The sequence below is a fragment of the Oncorhynchus tshawytscha genome, linkage group LG14 (genome assembly GCF_018296145.1).
Source record: "Oncorhynchus tshawytscha isolate Ot180627B linkage group LG14, Otsh_v2.0, whole genome shotgun sequence".
Classification (NCBI taxonomy): domain Eukaryota; kingdom Metazoa; phylum Chordata; class Actinopteri; order Salmoniformes; family Salmonidae; genus Oncorhynchus; species Oncorhynchus tshawytscha.
Window position 1 is genome coordinate 54,262,375 of NC_056442.1, and position 15,070 is coordinate 54,277,444.

The following is a 15,070-nucleotide window of genomic DNA, read 5'->3' on the forward strand; positions in this document are numbered from 1 at the left end:
CTAGATGTAGTAGAACCAGACTACCAGCCAGACTTGAATCCAGAGTAGGAGCCGGAGAGAGCCTCATTCCCCTGATGTGTAGGTATGGAGTAATACAGCGCCACACAGAACCACATAGGTCAGGATACCTCTCTTGTCTGGGTTAAATACCCACCGTACGTACCTCTGTGTGGATTCCTCTGGGGGCCACACTGTGGGTATGGCCATGCCAAGGAGGGAGGGGCTAGAGGCTGATCTGCTCACCCAGTCAGGTCCTGCTTCTTTCAGCTATAGAGATGCACCAGTATCAGAACTACGTTGACTGTAATGGTTTAGATAGACATAAACATACATTAGATACACAATAACCATGAGCCTCTCTTATATTGTGAATTCTATGGTTTTACCTAGATTACTTGTAGTTTTTCATGTTGTTTCTCTGTCATTTTTGTAATGACTTGGTGCTGCCTATCTTTGCCAGGACACTCTTGAAAAATAGATTTTAAATCTCAATGAGCATGAGAGGTCAGGGCTTTGTGATGGCCACTCCAATACCTTGACTTTGTTGTCCTCAAGCCAATTTAGCCACAACTTTGAAAGTATGCTTGGTGTCACTGTCCATTTGGAAGACCCATTTCCGACCAAGCTTTAACTTCCTGACTGATGTCTTGAGATGTTGCTTCAATATAGCTACATAATTCTCTTCTCATGATGCCGTCTATTTTGTGAAGTGCACCAGTCCCTCCTGCAGCAAAGCAACCCCACAACATGATGCTGCCACCCCCGTGCTTCACGGATGGGATGGTGTTCTTCGGCTTGCAAGCCTCGTCCTTTTCCGCATGTGCAGTTTTATGGCGGTCTTTCAGGTTATGTCGATATAGGACTCGTTTTACTGTGGATATAGATACTTTTGTAACTGTTTCCTCCAGCATCTTCACAACGACCTTTGCTGTTGTTCTGGGATTGATTTGCACTTTTCGCACCAAAGCACGCTAATCTCTAGGACAGAAGGTGTCTTCTTCCTGAGCGGTATGACGCTTGCATGGTCCCATGGTGTTTATACTTGCGTACTATTGTTTGTACAGATGAACGTGGTACCTTTAGGAGTTTGGAAATTGCTCCCAAGGATGAACCAGACTTGTAGAGGTCTACATGTTTTTATCTGAAGGGCCAGTAGGAGGCACTCTTTCCTCTGGTCTAAAAAATATATATCCCAATGCCCCAGGGCAGTGATTGGGGACACTGCCCTGTGTAGGGTGCCATTTTTCAGATGGGACGTTAAATGGGTGTCCTGACTCTCTGAGGTCATTAAAGATCCCATGGCACTTATCGTAAGAGTAGGGGTGTTAACCCCGGTGTCCTGGCTAAATTCCCAATCTGGCCCTCAAACCATCACGGTCACCTAATAATCCCCAGTTTACAATTTGCTCATTCATCCCCCCTCCTCTCCACTGTAACTATTCCCCAGGTCGTTGCTGCAAATGAGAATGTGTTCTCAGTCAACTTACATGGTAAAATAACAGATAAATAAAATAAAACCTGAGGTGTTAACAAGGCATTCAGATTACAAAGTCAGATTTTTCTTAATATAACTTTCAGATATTTTAATATATCATCAATTAGTCTTCGAATTAATGAATTATTCTTTAAAAAGTCTCATTCCAAACGTCGTAATTTTAATTTTGTTGCAGGAACCCAGTCTTCACTATGAGTCATCCATACATCAATGGTCTTAAATCCTTTATTTACTAACTAAGTAATTGACAGAAATGCATAATCAAAGAGTAGATTTTTACAAGGAAATGATAGTGAAGATTCCCTAGTGGGATAAACCGGTATCGCGGCTTGGTGGACAAAAGGGAAGTGGGGGTCGACTGAGATAAGACACTACAAGTTGATAATTATAACAATTTAAATGCTAATCCTTTGCACATGAACGTCCACTCATTCGGGAATAATTGCAATCAATACATATATTTACGCTCAGTGTGTCGTCGGGTTCTCTGTTGAAAAAGTTGTTTCTGTTGGAGAGTCTCTCTCTCTGCCGTGTTTGGAATTGATAGTTCCGAGTAACATTCAGCAATGTCATTATAGAATAGATGTTTCTGTTGGAGAGTTTGTCCGCCCTCTCTCTCTCTGCCGTGTTTGGAATTGATAGTTCAGAGTAACATTCAGCAATGTCATTATAGAATAGATGTTTCGGCGGTTTGTCGTCGTCGCGTTCAATGATAGCGAATTCCTAGCTGCAGATTACCAATTAGTATCAAAGATTTGTTCTTATTCTGTTGGTATCAATAGTCTAAGAGTTTAACTACGTGGTATGGTTCAAAGATTCAGTAATCTACTCAAACCTTAACTCCCTCCCTGATGAGGTACAGGTCTACAACCTTAGCCCTCTCGTGGTTCTCTGTCACGACTCCGACCGAAGGACACTCCCCTTCCCGTTCGGGTGGCGCTCGGCGGTCGTCATCGCCGGCCTACTAGCTGCTACTGATTATTTCCTCCCCCTCCTTATGTGTTGATTGTGTGCACCTGTTTTGAGTTAGGTAGTAGGCTTTATTAGTCAGCCGGCCCGCAGGGTTCCTTGTGCGGGATTAATTATTGTGATAGTCTGTTTGGTGTACTTATGTGCACGTCTATTGGGTTTTGTGTTTTCCCATTTTGTGGGTTTTCCCTGGACGGTTTAAGTCCCTGTCACGACTCCGACCGAAGGACACTCCCCTTCCCGTTCGGGTGGCGCTCGGCGGTCGTCATCGCCGGCCTACTAGCTGCTACTGATTATTTCCTCCCCCTCCTTATGTGTTGATTGTGTGCACCTGTTTTGAGTTAGGTAGTAGGCTTTATTAGTCAGCCGGCCCGCAGGGTTCCTTGTGCGGGATTAATTATTGTGATCGTCTGTTTGGTGTACTTATGTGCACGTCTATTTGGGTTTTGTGTTTTCCCATTTTGTGGGTTTTCCTGGACGGTTTAAGTCCCCTGTGTGGGGCATTTGTTTGTTCAGTACGCCCTGTGTTTTGTGAGGGTTGGCTTATGTTCAGCGTTTGTGTCAGTGCATTAAAATAGCACTCCCTGAACTCTCTGCTTCCTGCGCCTGACTCCTCACCCACTACACTCAGACCGTTACAGTCCCCCTGTTTGGGGCATTTGTTTGTTCAGTACGCCCTGTGTTTTTGTGAGGGTTGGCTTATGTTCAGCGTTTGTATCAGTGCATTAAAATAGCACTCCCCTGAACTCTCTGCTTCCTGCGCCTGACTCCTCACCCACTACACTCAGACCGTTACAGAATCCCGCACCCTGGAATGGAGTCAGCAGGAGCAACAGCCACTCCCCTCCCATCGATGGAAGAGAGGGTTCTACATCACACCACCGTTCTCCATCGGATCGGAACGGCGATGGATCTGGTGATGGAGAGAATGGACCGATGGGAGAGAAGCGGTCTCCTCTCTCCACCTTCGGCCCCTCCTCCTCAGGACTCCCCATCTCCCGACTCCAGCACCCTCCGTCTTACGCTCCCAAGGGTCTATGATGGAACGGCAGCAGGGTGCCAGGGGTTCTTACTCCAGCTAGAACTGTACCTGGCCACCGTCAGACCTACTCCCTCGGGAGCGGAGAGGGTGAATGTCCTCATTTCCTGCCTTACGGGTCGTGCTCTGGAGTGGGCAAATGCAGTTTGGAATGGCCCAGACTCAGCGAAGGAGCACTACCCCGAGTTTTCTCGCCGTTTCCGCGCCGTGTTTGACCATCCTCCAGATGGCCGAGCGGCGGGAGAACGACTATTCCATCTCCGGCAGGAGAAAAGGAGCGCCCAGGATTACGCGTTGGAGTTCCGTACCTTGGCAGCAGGATCCGGGTGGAACGACAGGGCCCTTATCGACCACTACAGGTGTAGTCTCCGGGAGGACGTCCGCAGGGAGCTAGCGTGTCGGGACACCGCTCTTTCCTTGGATGAGCTAATTGACATGTCCATCCGACTGGACAATCTGCTGGCGGCCCGCGGGCGTTCGGAGAGGGTCCTGTGTGTTCCACCACCCAGCACCTCCACTCCTGTTCCGATGGAGTTGGGAGGGGCTTTGCCGAGGGGTACCGGAGGAGGAGGCTCCCTCTGCACCAACTGTGGTCGGAGAGGACACACGGCCGATCGGTGCTGGGGGTCCGTCTGGGAGTCGAGATGGCAGGCGGAACATTTCTCGATCACCCCAGGTGAGTCAGCACCAAACTCACCCAGAACCCCCTGTTGGTCACATGTTTGTCTTGATTTTTTTTCTTAAATTTTTCCCCTCTTCCCAGCATAGGGCGCTAGTCGATTCAGGCGCAGCTGGGAACTTTATGGATCGCAGACTTGCTATTAAATTAGGTGTTCCGCTTGTGCCGATAGATTCTCCCTTTCCCGTGCACTCCCTAGATAGCCGGCCATTAGGGTCAGGGGTGGTCAGGGAGACCAGAATCCCACTGGACATGGTAACGCAGGGGAATCATAGGGAGCGTATCAGTCTCTATATTATTGATTCGCCTGCGTTTCCAGTGGTGTTGGGGATTCCCTGGCTGGCCCGGCACAATCCTAAAATTTTGTGGAGACAGGGGGTTCTCCAGGGGTGGTCAGAGGAGTGTTCTGGAAGGTGTCTGGGAGTTTCCGTCGGTGCCACCTCGGTGGAAAGTCCAGACCAGGGTCCCACAGTGTGCATTCCCCCCGAGTATGCCGATTTGGCAATCGCTTCGAGTGGAAAACCGCATTTAGTACCACATCGGGCCACTATGAGTACTGCGTCATGCCGTATGGGTTAAAAAATGCTCCAGCCATTTTTCAATCCTTTGTAGACGATATTCTCAGAGACCTGCACGGGCAGGGAGTGGTTGTTTATATCGATGACATTCTGATCTACTCAGCCACTCACGCCGCGCATGTGTCTCTGGTACGCAAGGTGCTTGGTAGACTGCTGGAGCATGACCTATACGTCAAGGCTGAGAAGTGTGTGTTCTCCAAACGAGCCGTCTCCTTTCTGGGTTATCGCATTTCCACCTCGGGGTGGAGATGGAGGCTGACCGCAGTAAGGCCGTGCGTAATTGGCCGACTCCAACCACGGTAAAAGAGGTGCAGCGGTTTTTGGGTTTTTCCAACTACTACCGGAGGTTTATCCGGGGTTTTGGCCAGGTAGCGGCTCCAATTACCTCACTGCTAAAGGGGGGCCCGGTGCGGTTGCAGTGGCCAGCGGAGGCGGACAGAGCTTTCAACAGGTTGAAGGCGCTGTTCACGGATGCACCCGTGTTGGCGCATCCGGACCCCTCTCTAGCATTCATAGTGGAGGTGGACGCGTCCGAGGCTGGGGTGGGTGCCGTGCTATCACAGCGCTCGGGTACGCCACCAAAACTCCGCCCCTGTGCTTTCTTCTTCAGTAAGCTCAGCCCAGCGGAGCGTAACTATGATGTGGGGGACCGGGAGTTGTTAGCGGTGGTCAGGGTCCTGAAGGTGTGGAGACACTGGCTTGAGGGGGCTAAGCACCCCTTTCTCATCTGGACCGACCACCAGAATCTGGAGTATATTCGGGCAGCTAGGAGACTGAACCCGCGGCAGGCAAGGTGGGCCATGTTTTTTACTCGATTCCGGTTCACTTTATCATATAGACCGGGCTCCCAGAACGTAAAGGCGGACGCACTGTCCCGCTTTTACGACATGGAGGATAGGTCCACCGAACCTACTCCCATCCTTCCGGCCTCAAAGCTGATGGCACCGGTGGTATGGGAGGTGGACTCGGACATCGAGCGGGCGTTACGGGCTGAACCAGCGCCTCCTCAGTGTCCGGCGGGGCGGAGGTACGTGCCGCTTGGTGTTCGGGACCAACTGATTCGGTGGGCTCACGTCCTACCCTCCTCGGGTCACCCTGGGGTGAGGAGGACAGTAGGGAGCCTTCGGGGAAGGTATTGGTGGCCTACCTTGGCTAGGGACGTTAAGGTTTATGTCTCCTCCTGTTCGGTATGCGCCCAGAGTAAGGCTCCTAGGCACCTTCCTAGAGGGAAGTTACAACCCCTCCCCGTTCCACAACGGCCATGGTCACATCTATCCGTAGATTTCCTGACCGACCTTCCTGCCTTCTAAGTCCTGCCGTCTCCTCCCGTTGCCCGGTATCCCAACGGCCCTACAGACTGCGGAGGCATTATTCACCCACGTCTTCCGGCACTACGGGGTGCCGGAGGACATCGTTTCTGATCGGGGTCCCCAGTTCACGTCCCGAGTATGGAGGGCGTTCATGGAGCGTCTGGGGGTCTCGGTCAGCCTGACCTCCGGTTATCACCCTGAAAGTAATGGGCAGGTGGAGAGAGTAAACCAGGAGGTGGGTAGGTTTCTGCGGTCGTACTGCCAGGACCGGCCAGGGAGTGGGCGAGATACATCCCCTGGGCGGAAATGGCCCAGAACTCATTACGCCACTCCTCTACTAATGTGTCCCCCTTTCAGTGTGTGTTGGGGTACCAGCCGGTCCTGGCACCGTGGCATCCGAGCCAGACCGAGGCTCCTGCGGTGGAGGAATGGGTGCAGCGCTCCAAAGAAACCTGGAGGGCCGTCCAGGAATCCCTTCAACAGGCTAGTGGACGGCAGAAAAGGAGTGCTGACCGCCACCGCAGTGAGGCCCCGTGTTTGTACCAGGGGACAGGGTCTGGCTCTCGACCCGAAACCTGCCCCTCCGCGTGCCCTGCCGGAAGCTTGGGCCGCAGTGTGTAGGGCCGTTCAAAGTCCTGAGGAGAATAAACGAGGTGTGTTATTGATTACAACTCCCTTCCTATTATCGTATTAACCCCTCGTTTCATGTGTCTCTCCTCAGGCCGGTGGTAGCTGGTCCCCTACAGGACGGTGAGGTGCTGGAGGTCCCTCCTCCCCCTCTGGACATCGAGGGGTCCCCGGCGTATACGATACGGGCCATTCTGGACTCGAGACGCCGGGTGAGGGGCCTGCAGTACCTTGTGGACTGGGAGGGGTACGGTCCGGAGGAGAGGTGCTGGGTACCCACCAGGGACATTTTGGATCCGTCAATGTTGAGGGATTTCCATCGCCTCCATCCGGATCGCCCTGCGCCTCGTCCTCCGGGTCGACCTCGAGGCCGGTGTCGGCGCGCTGAGGGAGCCACGCGTCAAGGGGGGGGTACTGTCATGACTCCGACCGAAGGACACTCCCCTTCCCGTTCGGGTGGCGCTCGGCGGTCGTCATCGCCGGCCTACTAGCTGCTACTGATTATTTCCTCCCCCTCCTTATGTGTTGATAGTGTGCACCTGTTTTGAGTTAGGTAGTAGGCTTTATTAGTCAGCCGGCCCGCAGGGTTCCTTGTGCACGTCTATTGGGTTTTGTGTTTTCCCATTTTGTGGGTTTTCCCTGGACGGTTTAAGTCCCCCTGTTTGGGGCATTTGTTTGTTCAGTACGCCCTGTGTTTTTGTGAGGGTTGGCTTATGTTCAGCGTTTGTATCAGTGCATTAAAATAGCACTCCCCTGAACTCTCTGCTTCCTGCGCCTGACTCCTCACCCACTACACTCGGACCGTTACATTCTCGAGGTAAGCTGATCAGAAGTGGGAGAACTCAGGTGGGGGTTTTATTCGGAACATAAAAAGGGGCAGTCTCATGATGCCAGCTCAATGTCTGCACACATGGGCAGGCCTCTGATTTACTTCAACTCCAAAGGGAATTGGAGTTTCATTCATGAAACAGTCTAAAATCACATTACATAATTTCACCAATAGTTTTATCTTTACTCATTCATTTTATACAACAATTACATGTAAGCCTCATAACTGAGACTCTTGTATAAACAGGGTTATGGTAAAGTGGCTGTATTGTCTCTCATGGGTTTCACAAAATTGTACTAAACGGACCAGTTCGTAGCCAATTACTTCACCGATCTTTTATGCATTCTCCAGAACATGAATATTGTTCGGTTCTCCAGCTCTGTGCTCTCATACAGAGCTTTGTTCTCTGTATGAAACTCACTCTCTCTCTACACTGTCTGGCCATGAGGAAGAATCTCCTCCAGGAATTTACGACCTCTCTGACCACAGCAGCCTGGGTGTAGGAGAGAGAGAGAGAGTGGGGGGGGGGTGGTGGTGCAGAATTAGGGGAATGGTGCTCGCTGAGTCCAAAGAGGGCAACGTCATGACACTATTTAAAGGCACAGTGAACTTAGTGTATGTACACTTCTCACACACTGGAAGTGTGAATTATAAGTGAAATAATCTGTCCGTAAACAAATGTTGGAAAAATGACTTGTGTCATGCACAAAGTAGATGTCCTAGCAGACTTGCCAAAGCAATAATTTGTTAACAAGAAATCTGTGGTGTTGTTGAAAAACAAGTTTTAATGACTCCAAACTTCCAATTTCAACTGTATTTGAAAATGTTTATTATATTATTATAATACATAATATGATGAGTTACAATATCAATTGAACACATGCACTTCAATGTTATATCAATTCAATAAGGAATAAAGCTTTTCTCCAACAACATGGAAGTTGTTCCACTCTGTAGACTACTGCTAATCACATCATGTAGCAGGTCAAATCAGATTTTAACACTCTAGATTTGAACAATCACTCATAACATTGGAATATCTAATGTGAACCTGTCATGTTACTAGTTAAAATTTTACCAATGATTATCTGCTAAATTGTTGTTCATCTCTGTCAGAGTAGTTCTACCTAACTGTATAATAAACCATATAACTGAACGTTACAATGTTAATCTCCCTCAATCGTTTCTTAAGAACGTTTATCATTGGATGTCTTCTCCATGAGGTGTTTCTTGGTGTTCTTCTCCGGCCTGAACAGAATAATAAAGCATTTAGGAACAAATAATAGAAAGAACAACCCAAAGCTAGAGGTGATGATGGCAAAGATCTCCACAGCTACAGTCAACTTCCCAGGAGAGCTGACATAAGCTGGAATAAAGGTGATCCAGACTGCACAGAATATGAGCATGCTGAAGGTGATGAATTTGGCCTCATTGAAGTTATCCGGCAGCTTCCGAGCCAGAAAAGCCAGCACAAAGCACAAGAGAGACAGGAGTCCTATATAGCCCAACACAGCCCAGAAACCAATAGCTGAACCTACATTACACTCTAGAATGATCTTTTCCTTGTAGGTAGTGAGGTTTTTGATGGGGAAGGGAGGGGACAGGACCAACCACAGAGTGCATATCAAAGCCTGGACAAACGTGAAGGACACTACAGTCAATCTCTGCTGTGGAGGACCAAACCATTTCATGACATTACTGGCTGGGAGTGTAGCCCTGAAGGCCATCAACACCACTATTGTTTTCCCCAGAACACAAGAGATGCAGAGAACGAAGGTGATCCCAAACGCTGTGTGACGCAGCATACAGGACCATTCAGAGGGCCGGCCAATGAAAGTAAGAGAACACAGAAAACACAGAGTCAAGGAAAACAGCAGCAGGTAGCTCAGCTCAGAGTTGTTGGCCCTGACGATGGCTGAAGTTCGGTGGCGGTAGAAGACGGTTGCCGTGGCGATGGCCAGACAAGCCCCGACCACAGAGCAGGCGGTCAGGATGATTCCGAGGACCTCGTGGAAGGACAGGAACTCCACAGGCTTAAGGATACAGAGGTCTCTCTCAGCGTTGGGCCAGTACTCCTCGGGACAGATCAGACAGTCTGAAGAATCTGACCAGGACAAAACAACAGACATCAAATGTTAATAATAATAGATTCAGGTTTTATTTATTTACAAATACATGCCCCACAATGCTGCACTTTGTGAGTTCACAATAAAGAATGTTGAATTAATGTGCAGCTTACATGAGATTTTTTTTATTTTTTATTATTTTTTATTTCACCTTACTTTAACCAGATAGGCAAGTTCAGAACAAGTTCTCATTTACAACTGAGACCTGTCCAAGATAAAGCAAAGCAGTTCGACACAGACAACAACACAGACTTACACATGGAGTAAAACAAACATACAGTCAATAATACAGTAGAAACAAGTCTATATAGATGATAAGAATAGTAACATGATTGACAGATACTACCTTTGTAGTGCTGGTTATATGAATAAACCGCTTCTTAGTAAACCGTGACAGAAATTACTACACATTTTTGCCAACTGTTCCTATAGTCCTACCTGTGTTATTACTGATCTCTCCCTCTGCACATTGGATACAGTCATAACAGCATACAGGCCTTCCTTTCTGTACAGCCTTACGAGTGCCTGGGGGACAGCTCTCACTGCACACTGACACAGGTACTTGTGTACTGTTCTTTACCCAGGTGATTTCCCTCTCCATGTCAAACCTCTGGTCAGGAGGCAGGGACGCATCATAGCGCCCCACTGTCACAAACTCCATCTTCCCACTCTCCCGTATCTGCCAGTTGACCAGCTCATAGGTGGCCACTGGGTCCCCGTTGGCATCGAAAGACACCTGGTACCCGTTACGAGAGAAGTTCACCCTCCTCAATCTCTCCAGGACCTGGGGTTTGGAAGGGGAAGAGAGAGAGATGGGACGAGAGAGAAGGAGAAAGGTGAAGAGAGATGGAGATAAGGGAAGAGATAGATGAGTGAGTGGAAGAGAGATGGAGAGATAGATGGACAGAGGGGAAGAGAGAGATGAGAGATGGAGAAAGGGGAAAAAAGATGGAAAGAGAGAAATGGAGAGAAGGGAAGTTAGATGGAGAGAGAGAAATAGAACATGAATTCAACTCATTTTTATCAGATGTGTTACTTCAGAAGAAGTTGTAAAGTATAATGAGAACTCCTAGGCCTTCATACACGTAGTCTAAATAAACATATTTATCAGGACATTATACTATCATCTTGTTATTCACCTGTGTTGGCTTCACATTAAGGCTTTTGTCACAGTTCACAGTGGAGTTTTCTCTCTCTTCACAAACGATGCTGTGGATGGCGTGTGCTATGGCATAAACAGCTTTATACACCATGTTAGTGACACGCAGCTGGGATGTATCTGTGTAGGGGGTCTGTAGCTGCTGTATATCCTCACTGCCATCACACACCTTCTCTTCAACCCCAACACCTGTAGAGGTCCCTACAGATAGAGAGAGAGAAAGAGAGAGAGAGAGAGAGAGAGACAGACAGACAGAGACAGACAGACAGAAGACAGACAGACAGACAGACAGACAGACAGACAGACAGACAGACAGACAGACAGACAGACAGACAGACAGACAGACAGACAGACAGACAGACAGACACATGTAAATAGATCGATGGACAAAAAGATTGGTGGGTGGATGGATGGATGGATGGATAGATAGATAGATTGATAGATACCTGTCCTCAGCCTACAGCCAAAGGCTCCCTCCCAGAACTCAGTGAGCAGGGGAGAGTTGGACACCTTCTGTGGGGAGAGGTCCAGGAGGAAGTCCCTGAGGCCGGGGATGACAGAGCGTTGGATGCCAAATCCGATGGCCCCGGCAAACAGTCTGAAGCGCAGCATATCTGGGTCAGTGACCCAGGTCTCACTCCCGATCCACTGTCGGGGCGGAGAGGGCAGGCGTTCCATCTCCTCCAGCAGGTTCCTCATGTCCCCAGAGGATACGAATGCAACCACCACCCGGGCTGTGGAGCTGGGGAATATGATTATATCATATGCTTAATATGCTGGTCATGTTTGTCATTTACTGGAATGTCTCAGTGAAGTGAACGTGAACATTAGTATTAATCAACACTTTTGACATGCTTAAGATATGCAAATCATGTTGGTCTCACAGATCACCGTTGGGAAAAGAGAGAAATTAAAAACAATAGTACTTTTTTTAATAAATATGGTCTTGCATTTTTGTGAATGAAAAGTTCACCAGTAATCACGGATCACCTGCGGATCACGTCAGCCACCCGTTGCACTCTACTGAGTGGGTTGGTACGGGAGAAGGCTTCAGAATACTCCACACAGATACCCTCCTCTTGTGCTGCCTGTAGGAAAGCAGCCATCCCGTTATTACCGTAGTCAGAGTCGGAACGGACCGCCCCAATCCAGGTCCAGCCGAAGTGCCTGATGAGGTGGGCCAGAGCGGCAGCCTGGAACTGATCACTGGGGATGGTTCTGAAGAAGGTTGGATACTGTTTCTTATCACTCAGACACGCACAGGTGGAAAAGTGACTCACCTAGTTAAAAACAGACAGTCGAAAACATGAGAAAGAACATCATGTCGGCCAAACAAGTCTAATGTATTGGCAACTTCCTGTTTTTTTTTTTATTTAGCTATTTTTAATAATGTTAGGGAGACATTAATAATAATAAGCCAACTCATTGTTTTTCATTGTGCCAGAATAAAAGGATACACAAAAGTTTGACACTAATCCCTTGTCTCCCATAACAACCTAGCCTATGAAAGATATAGTCCTCAGATCATTTTAAAAATCCTATAGAAGTTCTCCAGACTCATAGCCCTCAGTCTATGTTCAAATTCCTTTCTCCACATCATTTCACACAGAAATGTATATTCCTGAAAGAGAGGAGAATACAGTTGGAATACAGAGAATTAAAAGTAGAACTCATTCCTGAAAGAGAGGAGAATGTAGTTGAATACAGAGAATTAAAAGTAGAACTCATTCCTGAAAGAGAGGAATGTACAGTAGGAATAAGTAAATTTAGAACTCATTCCTGAAAGAGAGGAGAATATACATTGAATACAGTAAATTAAAAGTAGAACTCATTCCTGAAAGAGAGGAGTATGTACAGTAGGAATACGGTAAATTAAACGTTTAACTCATTCCTGAAAGAGAGGAGAATATACAGTAGGAATACGGTAAATTAAAAGTTTAACTCATTCCTGAAAGAGAGGAGTATGTACAGTAGGAATACGGTAAATTAAAAGTTTAACTCATTCCTGAAAGAGAGGAGTATGTACAGTAGGAATACGGTAAATTAAAAGTAGAACTCATTCCTGAAAGAGAGGAGTATGTACAGTAGGAATACAGTAAATTAAACGTTTAACTCATTCCTGAAAGAGAGGAGAATATACAGTAGGAATACGGTAAATTAAAAGTTTAACTCATTCCTGAAAGAGAGGAGTATGTACAGTAGGAATACGGTAAATTAAAAGAAGCTGAATGATTTCTTTCCATAGAAGTTTACCTGAGGAATCCCGAAAGGGCCGATAATGCGCAACATGCTGATGGTTGGCGTGGAGGCAGACTCGCCAACGATAGCTGTCACGGTAGCCGACCCCGAGCACTGTTCTCCGGTATCAAACATGGGGTCCAAGCCGTTAGCCAGCTGGACGGCCACTTTCACGGCCATGGGGACCGAGGAGCAAGAGTCGTATACTTGATAACCAAGCGTGACACCCGGTAGAAGGTCTGAACTGTTGTTTATCTCCTCAACTGCGAAGATCATGGCGCGCGAGAAGCGCAACTCACGGGAATCCATTCTGTAAATAGAAGATAGGTCAGTGAGCACCTCCTGATGAATCATAATCTAGCCTATAGAATGTTACCATGAGAAAACAGCCTAATATCTAGTATTATTTTCCACACCGTCTGTATGTCTACACTTTTGTTGTCTGTAATTGAGGACATTGTAGTATAGCCTGCATTTGAAAATGTGATCTTTGTAACAGTAGTCTTTACCTACTCTCTCAGACACAAACACACATTTTATCTGGCTTATAACGCTGTTTATCTGTTTTTAAACAGACTGTCTCTTTTAAAAAAAGTTTATCATCCTTAAATACACTATTTATCTGTCTTTAAACACACTATATCTCTGTCTTTAAACACACTGCTTACCAGTCTTTAATCACAGTTTCAATGTCTTTAAAACACAATTTATCTGTCTCCCCACACAGCCACAGTCCTGTCCCCTGTTCCCTCTTGCGCTCACTGACCTCCCTGTGCACTGCAGGGGTTCAGGCAGGCTGGTGTAGCTGTGATCCAAAGTGTTCAAATAGTAATGAATGGAGAAAACACCCCCGATGACAAAGTCCCCGTCCTGGGAGAACGCCGGAGGACGAGGGGTGCCTTGGAGCCTGCATCTGACAGACTCCAGCCCAGAGGCAGAGCTAGAGGCAGACGCGAGCAAGGCAAACCCACCAGCCACCACAGCTAGATGTAGTAGAACCAGACTACCAGCAAGACTTGGATCCAGAGCAGGAGCCGGAGAGAGCCTCATTCCCCTGATGTGTAGAAGGTATGGAGTAATACAACGCCATACAGACCCACATAGGTCAGGATACCTCTCTTCTCTGGGTTAAATACCCACTGTACCTCTGTGGGGATTCCTCTGGGGGCCACACTGTGGGTAATGCCATGCCAAGGAGGGAGGGGCTAGAGGCTGCTCTGCTCACCCAGTCAGGTCCTGCTTCTTTCAGCTATAGAGAGTGTATGCACCAGTATCAGAACTACGTTGACTGTAATGGTTTAGATAGACATAAACATACATTTGACACAATAACCATGAGCCTCTCTTATATTTCTCTTACTGTCTAGTCCTCTTGTCACGCTGACTCTACACAGAATGTATTCAAAATTGTAATCCTAATGGCAGACTGGCTCTACAGAGTATTTCCCTTAAGTCTAGTCCTCTTGGCACGTTGCCTCACAGTTGAAGTCAGAAGTTTACATTCACCTTAGCGAAATCCATTTTACTCAGTTTTTCAAAATTCCTGACTTTTAATCCAAGTTAAAATTCCCTGTTTTAGGTCAGTTAGGATCACAACTTTATTTTAAGAATGTGAAAAGCTTTTATTTCTTTCATCACATTCCCAGTGGGTCAGAAGTTTACAAACACTCAATTAATATTACACAAGCTTCCCACAATAAGTTGGGTGAATTTGGGCCCATTCCTCCTGACAGAGCTGGTGTAACTGAATCAGGTTAGTAGGCCTCCTCGCTCATACACACTTTTTCAGTTCTGCCCACAAATGTTCTATTGCATTGAAGTCTGGGCTATGTGATGGCCAATCCAATACCTTGACTTTGTTGTCCTTAGGCCATTTTTGCCACAACTTTGGAATTATGCTTGGGGTCACTGTTCATTTGGAAGACCCATATTCGACCAAGCTTTAACTTCCTTACTGATGTTTTGAGATGTTGCTTCAATATATCCACATAATTTTCCATCTTCGAGATGCCATCTATTTT

At 47.4% G+C, this 15,070-nt stretch overlaps 1 protein-coding gene across 1 annotated transcript; it reads right to left on the reverse strand.

The window, feature by feature from the left end:
* Positions 1-8,467: 8,467 nt before the first annotated feature.
* LOC112267321 (extracellular calcium-sensing receptor-like) lies at positions 8,468-14,099 on the reverse strand. Its single transcript, XM_042296624.1, is given in 7 exon segments — positions 8,468-9,630; positions 10,091-10,436; positions 10,792-11,000; positions 11,273-11,553; positions 11,802-12,091; positions 13,065-13,359; positions 13,816-14,099. Coding segments are annotated over 7 exon segments (2,682 nt in total). The 3' UTR covers positions 8,468-8,653.
* Positions 14,100-15,070: the final 971 nt, after the last annotated feature.